Below are 14,634 nucleotides of genomic sequence, written 5' to 3' on the forward strand. Positions count from 1 at the left end.
GACTTAGTTTGCTTTCCTTCGCTTCATCAGAATCACTTCTTGCATTTGTTCTTCAATGTGTACTTTATTAAATGTATTTAACTGTTATCATACACTCCTGCTTCTTCATGCTTTTGTTCTGTATGAATGTTATTTTACATTTGAAGTCAGGCTTGGCTCAGCTCTTTAAGTTTTGTTTTGAAGGGTTCTCAACTAAATTATTTTCCAATTAATCTATAACAGTGTTGATTTACTCTTGGATCCTAGAGGGATTTATAAAATGATTTTAACTTCCCAAGTGCTTAAGCTACGTTATGAAATTCTGGCTGTTGTATTACAGTCAGATAATCAAAGTGAAAGCAGAGATCAAGAACGATGCATTTTTACCATTTAAACTCAAAAGTCACTCTTGAAAGGCCATCTTATCATCCAGAATCCACTTTTCATTGGCACCTTCTTTTCCCCAGCAGATAAGCAGTCCTCAGGTTTGGGGACAGGGGAAGAGGATTTGAAGAGGAACCAAGTATTCAATATAAATAAGCAAACCCACGGGGTCCAAGAAAGAATAGAACTTCCCTGTAATATAGAATATGTGGGCTCTTTCCTCTCTTGGCTCAAGTCCTAGGTGAGACTCAGAAAGCAGGGAAGCCTGCATCCTCCCCTACCTCTCAAGTCAGTCTGGAAAGCAGAAACTAAGTAGAGCTGGGAAGGGGAGTGGCTGAGCGAGCCCTCCATTCTGTAGACTTCAGCGTGACAGGCCAGGACATGAAGGGTAAGTGACTGAGAAGGAGCCAGAGGACACAAGAGAGCTGGGAAAAGGGGCAGGAAGCAAGGAGCGCCCCTCACATGACCTGACAGCCAGAGCCCACGGCAGGTCTCCCTTGAGCAGGAGGACGGGAAGACCACCTGGGAGGAGCTGAGATGGGGCAGGTAGTCAGCACACGGCCGTCAGTGGCCACACGGGGGAAGCAGTGCCAGATTCAGCAACTGAAAATACAGGCTGCTCAGTTAAACTTGAATTTCAGATAAACAACGTATAATATTTTAGTATAAGTATGTCCTAAATATTGCATGGGATAATACTTTTACTAAAAGTGTTCGTTTTCTGAATCTGAATAACATGTATATGTAGTTCAAATATAATAAGCTGTTTGGTATTTTATCTGGCCGCCCTCCTCAGGGGCATTTGTGCATGTCCCCGCGATGCTACATAAAGAGACAGAGGAAGAAAACTCTCAGAGGAAAAGTCTTGGTCAGCTGTGTTTTATGTCTGCATGGTCTGAGAAATCACTCAGTTTGAGTTTTGAGTTTTGCTGGAAGTGACCAGATTAAATATCTTGCATTAGAAGTAAACATAGCTCCAAATCTGACATGTTTTCATCAAAAGAAGGGTGAAGTGTTATTTTTGCGTGTCCAACGTGATATAATTTTGAAATTTGTAACAATTTAGTTTTTAAGTTCACGTGACAGGTAAAATCCTGCATGTCACGGGATGCTATTTACACCTTTACCCAAGAGACCGATCCAAGTTAAATTAGGATATCTTGGTGTTAATCCCCAATCCCTCATCTTCTCCATTTCAGGTCCAGTCAGCCGGGACCTGGAGGGTGGCATGGGGAGTGGCGAGATGTGACTGTCTCTTTGGGAGAGAAGGGAAGTAAGGGGAAGCTGTGAGCTGCGCAAAGAGCCTAAATTGTGTCTTCTAGAATCGTCTTCCATCTCATGCTGTGACAACTCACTAATGGACTGCTGAGTTTTAAACCTGGTCCAGAGCTGAAATGGAATGAAAAAGATGGATGGTCTCTTGCTGGTTTCCAGCTCCACAGCGCTTGTCAGGAAGACGTTCACGGTGCCTTTCTCACGGGGCTGCTCTCTCTCCAGGACATTTCCTCATGCGCCTGTCACGGAGAAGCACGTGTCACCATTACGTGCCCTTCAGATGTTTTCCTGACATGTTATTCCTCTGTTTTATTACCGGTTTCAGACGGCACCATGGTGTGGATTACGCCTCCGACGTCCAGTCACAGAAACACCTGCGCATTCAGTTAGAGTGTTGTCAGCGGCTGAGCCGTTTCAGCATCCAGCTTGCCAGGCGCGTAGTGAAAGGCAGTGAAATGCGCAACCCTTCTGCAGAGCTAGAGAGAACCAGGAATTTATTTATGATGAGGAACAGATTGTTTTCCGCCAGTGAGGTTGCAATAGCGAGCGTTAGAAGGCTAGTCACTCTGATGGGTTTATTTCCTAGTTATGAGTGTCATAGGATGCCCTTCCCTTAAAGGGTTCAGTTGAAACCCAAGAGATAAATCTCCTGCGGAGTGGAGTCCTTTCTATGTCTCCTTAATTTAAAAAGATTGTGATTGGGAGAAATGAGTCACTGGTGACTGGTGGGGAGGTTAATTTCACGGACTCAGCAATGGTCCGTGTACTGTGGAGCCTGACGCTGGCTTTAGAGTTTAGCAGTGAAGCCATGTGACCCCGTGGGGTTTGACTTTCCCCATGTGGGGTTTTCCCCCCACCCCCAATGCTGCTACTGCTTTAGGCATCCTTGAGACAGGTCGTCACCTAGAGTCAAGGCATTTATCCTTATTATTTAGAACCAAAAATGTCATTCATCAGTGCCAGGCTAGATGAGACCACAGAGAAGACATTGTCCCTCGTCACTGTGCCAATTTGATGGATTTTGTGAGGCTGGGAGAAGAAAGATAGCTGTGGTTCATTTTAGGTCCCTGTGGGTCTGGACACTGGACCTGCCGTCCCACAGTGCCTTCCCAGAGGGTAGGGTGAGCAGGTGATGGGGTACCGGGTAGGGGTCGGGGTGACGCCTTCACCCCAATTATTCCCCGATCTCTGACAAGTTCTGAACAGTCAGAAATGGATGATGTGTGGTCTGGTCATTGAACTGCAGAGTTAAGTAGCTGTGACAGACACCACGTGGCTTATAAAGCTGAAGATATTCACTCTCTGGCCATTTACAGGGACTGTTTGCCCATCCCTGTTTCCTAACGTCCAGAGGAGAGGACTTTGTCCTCCCCCTGCTCTGGGACCACAGTCTGACCAGGAAATTCTGGGCTTAAATAAGATTTCAACGTGGGGACATCCACCTGTGGCCCCTAAAGCCCCACAAGACTTGGGTTCAAATTATGCCCCTGCTTCTGCCACGTGACTCTGACAAGTCACTTGACTTTTCTGAACATCCATAATTTTCTCTGTGAAATGGAGACGCTTCCTGTCTGAAGAAGTGCTAGGACACCGCGTGAGACGGTGCTGGGAAGTGCGCAGCGTGATCACCAGCCACGTGGCGGGCACTCAGTGAGCAGGGCTTCTCTTTCCTTGCTTACGTCCAAGTTGAGGAGTGAGCCACGTGTGAACACAGAGACTCTTCTGGAGGAACAAATGGCCCTTTGTGTCATGCAGAAATTCTTTGTCATTTTAGCACACTTCCGTCTTTTAACATGAGTCTCAGAGAAAGAGTGCTTTTGTTCATACATCTTAGGTTCTATTCAAAGGTTTTTACCAAGTGCTTCCTCATTTGTTTTAAACTCTCATTTAGGCCGGTTTTCTGTCGGATTGCCCGTGGTTCCGGTAATCTTAACAATTCCCAACAGCTCTTCAGTGGGATTTGTACAGAGAAGATCGGGGAATGGTGTCTCAGAAACGACCTTTCCCCTGGATAAAATCGACCTCTTACCTGTGCTCCAGGCCAGCCCCTCTGGATGCTCCAGCTCCCAGGAGTGTCGGCCAGCAACCCAGTAAGCTGGAGGCATGGGTTGATTTGATTTTGTCCACTGTTGTGCTCCTGCTGTGGAAACACTCTCCTTAGCCTCCGTCCAAAGCCGCATACTTGCTCAGCTCTGTTTTATCCGATTTGAAAGACCTCCTTTCCATGTGCATCTGTCCATGTGCAACTAAGCCATCTAGACTGAAGACATATGTCTCATGTTAATAAGTATTTTCTCCTGGACATTCATCTACACGTTGCGCCATGGATCCCGTCCCTGGGAGGTTATCCTCTCTTTACAGACAAATGAGGAGTGATGGGCCGGGGCAAAGTGATGCAGGTGACAGGTCACAGGAAAGACGCAGAGCTCAGAAGCAGGTGGTTCAGAAGCAGCCGGATGCTTCTGCTGTGCCCATGTAACCAGGTGTGCCAAGAAGTTGGCAAATAGTCTGTCCCCTTTCATCCTCCTTCTGGTGGACGTGCCTTTTGTACTCAGATGTCAATCCAGGGGCCATGGAGTTTCCCCATCGCCTTTTCTCTTGTGCTGGACCCCGCCTCCTCCTCCTCTCCCTTTCCCCCCTCTCCCACCTCCCTCCTGTCTCCTACCTTCTGCTCCTCGCCTGCCTCCCCTCCCTCCTTTTCTCCTCTGATCCCACCATATTGATTTTTTGTTAGCTGCCTTAAATTCCTTTTGCAACAACGTAGGGTGAAAAGAAATATACTTCAGATAGAATCGTAGACACTCAGACATGGAAGCAATGCAAGGTCATGGTCCCTCCCATCGGAGCTGAGTGAGCGAGGTTTACCTGTATCCACATTGAGGTGATTAAGTTTCCCCAAACAAGTGAATCTTGTCTCATATCACAAAACATAGCGAATCCAGAAGTGGGAGAGATGAGGGTTTTGGGGGATTTTTTTGCACATCCCATCCATGTCAATTGCTTGGACGTGTGTTTTATCCCTTGGGACATTTTTTCCCCTCTCTGATTCCCTCTGGCATTATCCACATCCAACCTGTATTCTGGTTATCTGGGTGCATGGCATAATATAGTCATTCTTCGCTTGTATTGACCCGCAAATAAAACTTTGATGATGGCACTAACAGCACAAAAAGAAGTCAGAGAATCACCCTGGTCTGTATGCTCTTGTGAAAACTCAACATGCGAGATTTCTCTAGAGGTAACAGGAATATAATGCTGACTGAAACTTCTAGACGGGGAGTGTAAGGTCCAGACCCATCAGAGCAGTGGCTCTCAATCTTGACTGCACAGTAAAATCAGCTGAGAAGCTTTAAAAAATAACGTCCTCCTTCCCCCACACCAGAGATTCTGACTTTGGGGTCAGGAGGAAGGACCCTGCGTTGCTGTTTGTAAAAAAAACAACTATTCAGATAATCTAATATTGTCTAGGGTTAAGAACCATCCTCCTAACTGGTCTTGAGTTATACAGTCCATTGTAAGTCACATCAGCCTTTTATTTTCCTCTTTAGGGACCAGTGAGAATAAAACAGAATGGAAACTATCAGTGTGCATTTCACAGAGTAATGATGGGTGTTCTATTATGAAACTTTTGATTCAGTTTCACGTCTATCCAGGTGGATGCAGTCACTATTTTAAAATGGTTTCTTACTGTGGATTGTGGTCAAAGTTTGAAAAACGCTGCTTTAGATTACATCCAACAGAGACGGTGTGTTGGTAATTGCCTGAGGAAGATCAGAAAATTTCCCCCTGTCCTAAGAGAGAGGCCCGACTGAGCTATTTTTAAATGCACGCTGGGCACGCCAGAGGTATTGCCAAGTGGTCGCCACATGATCAGATGTCCGGCCTATTTATGGAAGCCCTTACACTTTCTTGGAGACACCGAGCCCGACTTTCCTTTCTCCTGTAGGCACCCTCGCCGCCTAAGATCATTAAGTTACATTTCTTAAAAATACCTCTTAGCTCAGTCTCGTCATTTCCAAATCCGCTCCTTCTCACCCTTAGTTCGAGGGGGTTTAGGGAAGATTTACACTTCAGAAGGAAGGATAGGAGTGAGGTGTGGGGGACCAGGCCTAGCACTGAAGTACTGGGTCGGTTCCCCGGAAATACCTATCAAATCTGCAGGCCTGGAACTTAGCAGAACCACCTGACATGGTCCAGGAGGCTTTCCGGAAAGTGACGTGGGGCCTGGGTATCAACATGAGGGCTCAGAGAGTCCAGGATAGCCGTCAGTTTTCACAGATGATGTCAAACGGATTTGGCCCCTTTGTTCTCTGAGGAGGTCCTAGGAAGGTAACGTAGAAACACACACTGAGAAAGCTAGCGTGCGTGGACCCTCGCTGGCCCGCCCCCGGGTGTGTGAGCCCTCGCCTCCCTGGTACTTAAATTTTGGGGTATAGTCTGCAGGCCCTGGAGGGGTGCTGGGGTTTTTGTGCTTTACTTTTATTTTATTTTATTTTATTTTTTTAATCTTTAAAATTTTTAATTTTTATATAATTTTAAAGTTTCCTTTCCATTTACAGTCATTACAGAATATTGGGTCTATTCCCCGTGTTGTATGTACAACACATCCTTGAGCCTGTCTTACACCCAACAGTTTGTACCCCTGGCCCCTGCAGTGCCCCTCCCCTACCACTAGTTTTTCTCTGTATCTGTGAGTCTGATTATTTTTGGTTATATTCACTAGTTGTATTTTTCAGATTCTACATATAAGTGGGTATCATACAGTATTTGTCTCTCTCTCTGATATATTTCACTTAGATAGTAAGGGCTGCTGCTTAAGCCTCCTGCCCTTTGGCTGTGAAGTGGCTGTGGAGGGGCCTGTGGGTGGGGGAGACGGGGGAGGCTGTGTCCTTCCGAGGCCTAGACCACCCTCAGCAGGGGAATCTTCAGGGCCCGGACATGAAGAGCTGTGCCCACCGTGTGTGCAGGGCCCTTTCCCCTGCTTCTCCCTTGAACTGGTGCAGAGTTGTCAGAGCTGTTTGATAACTTAGAAAAATACACACCCACACCTTGGAAGTGATGGCTTTAAAAAATATGTCAAATGCATTGAGGGGAGGAGAGATTGAATGCAGCTGGGTAAAGCAGCTTAGGGATTTGGGGAGGAGGGAAGAGTAACCACAGCCCCTGAGAAGAAGACAAAGACAAGTGTATGTCCTGGAAAACTTCCCTTTCAGATCATCATGGTGAAGTGATGTTTCCTCAAGGAACACACCTTCACTGGTTACCGAGTGTTTAAAAGTGTTTGGTATATGAACTGAATGAAACAGGAGAGGAAATTCCATTCTTTGTTGGAAACCTAGCACATGGCACCCCGGAATGTTCTGGAAGCAGCTTGAACCCCGTTGAGCGGGTTTGTGAAGAGGGGTAATGGCACAGCCGTGTTTTGAGACAGCGGAAGCTGACATGAACTTTATAGAAGGAGATGCTGAAGTGGCAGGGACACACACTCAAATAGGCACCACGTGGCAGGAGACCGCGGGACAGACGGCCCACCCATTCCTCGAAAATTCAAGCACAAACACCCTGGGTGTCAGCAAGCATCCGACCCTCACACCTTCCAGAATGGACAAGGGAAGCAGGGAGTAAGAACTGGAGAACTTGCTCTGAGCTCTGACCCTGAACGGCTAAATCAAAAGCAGAATCCACATCTGCTGATGCTCACTTTCTTCTGCCAGATCAGCCCTGGAGTTTAAATTGTAATATCTCCAGGAGCCGTAGGAAATTCCATGACCAATCATTCTCACTGTGGCTTTGGAGACCCGTGGTGACTTGGCTCCTCTTCCTTCGTAGCTATTAATCCGGTCATAGCATAGATTCATTCCATCTCCTCTTCTCCTCTTCACCTGCTCCCCATCCTTCAGCTCCCAGGTGACACATTTCTGCTTCCGAAGAGCCCTACCAGCTGCCTCGAAGTTAGTGAAAGGTCACCCTCCTTCATGCACCTCTGTGTTCTTCCTCCCAGTCTTGCCTTGTGCTGTAACTGCCTGTTTTCTGTTGCCATCTCCACCTTAACCCTCTTAAGGACGGCGATGGCTCATTCACCATAACAGCACCAGTGCCTGGAGCAGCTTCTGGCATATATTAAGGCTCTCGACCTGTCTCCTCAGTAAATAAATAAACATCAGAAGGTACAATCATTTCAAAAGTTCACTTTTGTATTCTAGATTACACCCAAGCCTTCCTGCTATTCACAGTCCAAATTTAGTTTTGCACATGCAGTCAACAACGTATTATTCTAGATGCTCTGTACCTCCATGGGTTGTGTGTCCAAGCTCCTAGCAACACACTGCTTGTGATACCAAAGTCCTCAAGGCAGAATTTTGGAATGAATGAATTTGTACAGTGATGACTGGTCTACCCATTTCCTAAGGCGTTCAGATAGTTTCTGGCACACAATATGGGAAAAGTTGTAGGGGAAGAGTTTTTAGCAGCTTTTGTTTTATAAGCTGAAAAACATGATTGCAAAGAGCGAGGACGTGAAGTCGGACTGGGCGGTCGCTGACTCGTGGGAAGAGCCTGCAGAATCTGGTCTGGCCAGTGGAAATCAAAGACGGCTGAGCTAACCTTGACAATGAAGAAAATGCCACCTCATGACTCAGTATGTGGTTTTGGTGATGTGCAATCACCAGTCACAAGGACTTAGAAAAATCTCAGAATGCCTTGCAGAGAAGATGTGACCCTAGGAAGACCAGAAGTCATACTTCCAGGACCAACGGCAGGGTCTGAAACGGGATGTAAGTTGCTCGGACCTCTAGGGTGGTATGTTCTCTACTGCCATTTTCAAGAACTCTTACTGAGCGTCTGCGGGCGCTCTCCCCTACATGTACCTGAGTTCCTACTGCTCAATGGGCATGGTGGAGTGTGATGGGTAAAGGGTTCACGCCCCAAATCTTAGCAGCCTCAGTTTGAAACCCAGCCCCACCACTCAGCAGCTACACGACCTGACATCGTTAACTGAACCTCGCTGGGGTGCACTTTCTACGCATGTGCACTGGTGGTGAAAAACTGGTAGAACCATCTCTTTGGGTCATGGTGGGATTTAAATGGGTTCATCCACATCCAGGGTCAGACACACCGTGATGACTCTGTAACTGTCAGCTGCGATCCTTAGTGTCATGTGCCAGCTGAGAAGCAGAGCTGTGGTTTCTGGACTCATGTAGCTTGCTCGGCGTTTGTTGCTTCTCTTTACCTTGTAAGTCATCTTCCACCCATCCTCTGCCTGGCACCGCATGTCCCCGGCTCCCATGCCAACTGCCTTCGGGCAGAGAGTGAGGCTGGGAGGCCAAGCGTCCCTCTCTGCTCGGTAGCATCACCGGCGGAGGCTTTTTCTCCTCTTGCTCCAAACAGAGCCTCCCTCTGGGCTCACAGGTCCGACTGGGAGTCCCTGTTCCAAGGCTTCCTCCCAGCTTTCTGCTTTACGAGGGAAGCCAATACAGGAGAAAATGGGACAAGAGGAAAAAGTCAGATTCCAGGTCTGCTCCTGGATCTAACTGTGCATGAAGTTTATCTAGTGACTGGGTTTTCCAATACAGGAGTCTCTAAAAAGTCCCCTATTTGCTGAGGCTGCTTTGAGTGCATCTCCTTCACCCGCCACTGTGCCAGTCCTGATACGGTGTCTGCTAATCCCGAAGACGCCTTGAGGTGCTGTCAGAGTGAAGCACTTTGCATTCTCATTGAATACTTGTCTCTGGAATTCAGGTACCTAGTGTTTATTGTCTTGCTGGGATTTAAGAACATAAAGATGAGCAAGAGAAGCACAGTCCTTCTCTCTGATGGCCCAATAGTGACTCACTAAGTGTTTTCAAACATGTTAACTTTTACTATCCTTCTTCTAAAATGCTTCACCAGCAACCTGAACGTGTTTTCTTGGTTGATGCCTATCTCAACGCTAAGGACATCTCATCCATTTTAATACAAGGATAGAGTCTAACAATGCAAAGCGAGAACTTTTGGGGGCGAAAAGTTTTCATTTATTTTCGATAAAGTAAATCCCCAGTCTCCTGTTGTTCTTGGGGAAGCCTTCCCAAGGCAGGAGGGTTTTCAGCGCAGCAAGATGAGCAGCGTCATGACCGCAGGGTAGTCAGTCATTCTGCAATGTGCTTTCGGGGCTTCTCCGCTTCTTCGTTTGCCTGTGGTGATGCGATTTGTCTTTCGATAATAGATGAGCCTCCTCTCCCTTTCAATCACTAGCATGAGGCACTGAAACTCGCCCCAGATGTGTCCAAAGTTCATCTGCTTTGGAGATTTTTTTGCATCTCTCATGGTTGATGAAAGTAAATTTATAATCATGAGGCAGGTCTGTGTGTGTGTGCGTGCGCGTGTGCTTTGTCCTTGAAATGTGGTGACCTTTTAATGTTGTAATATATGGTCAGGCTGTAGTTGCTGTGGAAGCAATAACCAAATTTCCTGGCCTTTGAGGGGAGGAAGATGCCATGGTGGTAGACCTTAGTTGAGAGATTGATAATAGAATTAAAGTCAAGATTAAAGGAAAGGAGCTTTTTCTACCTTAGTGATCAGGTCGGAGGAATCTCCCTTTCCCCCGAGTCTACCACCAGAGCCAGGCTGAAGGCTTACCAGGATTTCTTTACTATTTTAAAAATCAGTTTATTTTTGGATACTGGATGAGCAGGTTTTTGGAGTTCTTGACTATGGTTGGTATGTCATTGTTTACATAGTGTAGGGTCATGCTTTCTGATATTGGAAGACGTACTATTCAGATGAGTGTCCACACAGGAAAAGAGTAAGACACAATAGTAAGACACTGCTTTTGTTTGGAATATGATACCTTGAGATCTTTTCATTGTTGAGGTACAAGTTCATCAGTCCAATGAATACATGCCATCCATCCTCTCTTCAGTAAGTGTCCTCCACTAGGACCTCTGGGGCTCCTGGGGAGCTTCTCTGTACCTCCTGCCCAGCACTGATGGTTCTGCATCAGTGAAAGTTGGGGAGATGCACCAAACTGGCAGTTCCTACATCTGTGTTTATTCTGTTCATGCTTCACGTCAGGGGAAGTGAGAGAAGTGTGGAATGTGGGGAGTGGCGTTATCACCCTGATTGCTTCGTGAGGCTCCTCTGTGCCCAGTACAGTGTTGAGTTCTGTGGATGTGGACATGGACTGGGAGTGATTACCAGCCCTTGGCCACTCAAGAGAATTCATGGGACTGCTCATTGAGTTAGGGGGCGGCACAGGGTCAAAGCCAACAAATGCAGCCAAATGGGAAAGGAAGAATCGAGTCCAACAGGATGGGCAGATAAAAAGCTGGAGGGGAAGCAGGATTTGAGACTTAGCCCAAAGGAAAGGCAGACCTAGATAAAGACCATGTTCGGTGTTAGCAAACTCCACAATTTACACATAGGCTGCACATGCTCTTTTGAATGTGTTGAATGTTATATTACAACGGAGATGACGTCAAGTGAATGAACTAGAGATACAGATGGGGCATGAGCTAGTGCTTGAGGGACACTAGGTAGCCAGGGAGGCAGATAGTCTAATAGGTATTCTCTGGGAACAAAGATGCTCAGGGAACTGTGGATGAATTGAAGAACAGGTAAGGAAACCTGGGATTTTTTAGATCCCAAATGCCTTGCCAGAAATAGGGCTTAAACTCTAATAATTGCAGGTCAAAGTAAAGACTCCAGCATGATAATGAACAGGGTAAACTGTTGCCCAGAGGAAATTATAGAGCAAAATAACTAGTCCATAAACAGAAACTGAATTTGGTTGCATATAAAAGCAGTGTGAGACCAATCCAAACACCCTTTGGAATTGCAGGTGGTGTTTGTGGTGGGGAAGACTTGGTGGCTTCTGCTTGACTTTTTCAGAGCTCTCTCCTTAGGTTTTTTTTTTTTAATCCCTGGGCTACTATCAATTCTGTCATACTTTCCAGTATGGATAAGAATTGAAAAAGGGATTTAAAAGCCCAGTTCTTAACCTATGAAACTGTATGACGTACACAATATGTTAGGTATTTTTTCCAATTTGGAGTCTTGAGTGGGTCATAGACAGATATTTTTCATCTGGAGAAACTGGTCCATCCTGAGGTCCTACCAACGATGACATGGTCAGTTCAGAGCTTCTCAAAACTCATCAGTACAGTTGTGAAGATGGACTTAGCCTTCTCAACTCTTAGGGATTTCAGGGTTTTTAGAAAAACCCAGTGGGATTCTGTGTCTCAAAGTTAATACACACCCATCGTTCCTGATGTGGGGCAGTCAAAGAGCGAAACCAAATACCTTTGGCACAAAGTCAGAGAATATTGTACTGGTTTAGTTTGTGGGTGGGTGTTTTTGAGATCAACTAGTACTCTAAAAATGGGCAGTCTTACAATTTTTTTCCTTCTTTTCCCTTTTTTTTTTTTTTTTTTTAAAAGGACCTCCTTAAGAAATGCTACTCTGCCAAGGCGTCTTACCTCTTCCAGCAGGATAAATTCTACGACGTCAGCTATGACACGGGAGACAAGTCTATCCAGTGCAGCCGGAGACCAGATGCATTCAAGTTCTGGATGACCTGGAAGGCCCTGGGCACCTTAGGCCTTGAAGAAAGAGTTAATCGGGCTCTTGCTTTGTCTAGGTACGTGGCCTGTGTGTGGTGTGTGTGTGTCTAATAGGAAGATTCAACGGAAGGCATGTTTGCGAGGTTTGTACATGTTTTTCCACATGTGTATTCCTTCTTTCACCTAATAACCATCTTCTCGGCATCAACCCTGTGTTAGGAATGGAGACCAGAGCAGTCCTGCCTTCTGTCCCCCAGCACCCTAGCCTAGTGAGAGATACATTCAGGTGCCAAAGCAGATAAAACACAGGTGCTCCTACTTTTTGGAAATGGAAGGTACACAGAGTTCCAGAAGCACACAGTAGGGTTCCCTAGAGTGGTCTTGAGGGGCACTGGCAGAGGTTTCCTGGGGGAAGTGACATTCAACTGAGACCCAGTGATGAAAGGAGGGGAGAATGACTGAGGCAGAGGGAGCGCTAGGCCCAAATCTCTGGATAAGTCACGGTGGCTCTCATTTCATGAAGAGATGGTTGGCGAGGATGTGGGGCCCACATGGAAAGGCACAAAGGCACAGGTGATGGGGAAGTGCCTTGCTGTAACATGAGAGACAAAGCTTTCTTCTTTTCCCCCCAAATTCTCTTTTATTTATTTATTTATGGGGGGGTAATTAGGTTTATTTATTTATTTTAATGGGGTTTATTCATTTATTTTAATGACAGGGATTGAACCCAGGACCTTGTGCTTGCTAAATGCCCACTCTACCACTGAGCTATACCCTTCCCCTAAAGCTTTTTTTTTAAATTAATTTTTAATTTATTATTTTTCATCTCTTTTTGTGGGGAGGTAATTAGGTTGTTCATTTTGGGGAGCAGGTAATTAGGTTTACTTATTTATTTCTATAGGAGGCACTGGAGATTGAACCCAGGACCTTGTGCATGCTAAGCACGCACTCTCCACTTGAGCTATGCCCTCCCCCTCAAGACAGAGCTTTTGAAGCCACTTTCAAAGACACTAGAAAGTCTCTTAAGACATAGATGCTGGGCATTTCCCACCTGAGCAAGACTCTGCTGGATCGATGGGTGCAAATTTAGTTTTAAATGTGACGTGTTGGGTCTGAGCTGCATAGGGTTAACCTTGATTGTGTTAAAAAAATAAAACATTTAAATATTCAAAATGTTTTAAAATAAGGAGGTTTTGGTTTTAAAAAAAATCAAGATTTCTGACTTCTCTCAAAAGATCAGAGTTCTCTCAATCCCACATGGTGACAAACCGCTGAACATGGTGATGCCTGACCCTCTGGAGAAACACAGTGCCCTCCACTCCCCCTGGTTTTTGTGGTTTTTATTTTTGCTTTTGTTTTTTTGAGCAGAGAATGGTTTATTGCAGGGAGAACGGGCAGCTCATGCTCAAAAAAACCCCAAACTCCTCCCCCTGGTTTTTGCTGGATCATAGGATAACTTTATTTTTAGTTTTTCAAGGAACCTCCGTACTGTCCTTCATAGTGGCTGCACCAATTTACATTCCCACCAGTAGTGTGGGAAGGGTCCCCTTTTCTCCACACCCTCTCCAGCATTTATTGTTTGTAGACTTTTTGATGATGGCCATTCTGACTGGTGTGGGGTGACACCTCCTTGTAGTTTTGATTTGCATTCCTCTAACAATCAGTGACATTGAGCATCTTTTCGTGTGCCTCTTGGCCATTTGTGTGTCTTCACTGGAGAAACGTTGGTTGAGGTCTTCCCAAGCCCACTCCAGACTCCTCGTTGCATCGTATCTGTTAGCATTCCAATGGCTGAAGCAGATCAGATGGCCAAACTCAAGGTCAAGGGGCAGAAAGAACTGCAAGGTTACGTGGCAAAGGGCTTGGATATAAGGACAGGAAAACAGTTGGCTTTGCCACTTTCAGAAGACTGTTAGAAGTCAGCAGTTCTGGCTGTTTTGGTTTAAAAGGTGCTTTTTAAGAAAAATTTGTAAATACTCTGTCAGTTAGGATGCTTTTGGTGTTACGCAACAGAAGCCTTCACTAAAGGTGTTATAAACAAAGAAAGGTAATTTACTTGCTCATGTCACTTATAAGCCAGCGTAGTGATGACTTGGAATGGCTTGTTCTAGGGGCTTGAACAAGATCACCAGTCCTTTATCCCTCTCCACCCATCAGGTCTGCTCTTCTTCATGTGGGTTTATTCGTCCTTAAGAAGGTAGCTGCCAGGAGGATCAGATCCATATCCTCCCAGGCTCACGTCAGGGTCAACAGGAGAGAGTGTCAACAGTCCCGGGGAAAGCTTTAATTCTTTCTGAATGAGGCAAGTGTCTATCTCTGACTCCGTCCCTGTTGCCAGGGAAATGTAAAACTCCAGTTCTCATGCCCTCCCTTGGCCTGGGGGACACAGTTGACTCCTCCTATGTGTATAGAATATATACCAACACTGGGTGAGGAGTGTGCCTCTGTTAGAAGTAGGGAT

At 45.9% G+C, this 14,634-nt stretch overlaps 1 protein-coding gene across 2 annotated transcripts in view; it reads left to right on the forward strand.

The window, feature by feature from the left end:
- The window catches only part of GADL1 (glutamate decarboxylase like 1), a 134,164-nt gene that overhangs the window by 65,979 nt on the left and 53,551 nt on the right, over positions 1-14,634 (forward strand). For both annotated transcript variants that reach the window (XM_032459372.1, XM_032459373.1), the window contains exon 12: positions 12,051-12,250. In XM_032459372.1, coding sequence (XP_032315263.1) covers positions 12,051-12,250 — 200 coding nt within the window. The remainder of the gene's footprint in view (positions 1-12,050; positions 12,251-14,634) is intronic.

Source organism: Camelus ferus, chromosome 17 (genome assembly GCF_009834535.1).
Source record: "Camelus ferus isolate YT-003-E chromosome 17, BCGSAC_Cfer_1.0, whole genome shotgun sequence".
In the NCBI taxonomy this organism is placed as follows: Eukaryota; Metazoa; Chordata; class Mammalia; order Artiodactyla; family Camelidae; genus Camelus; species Camelus ferus.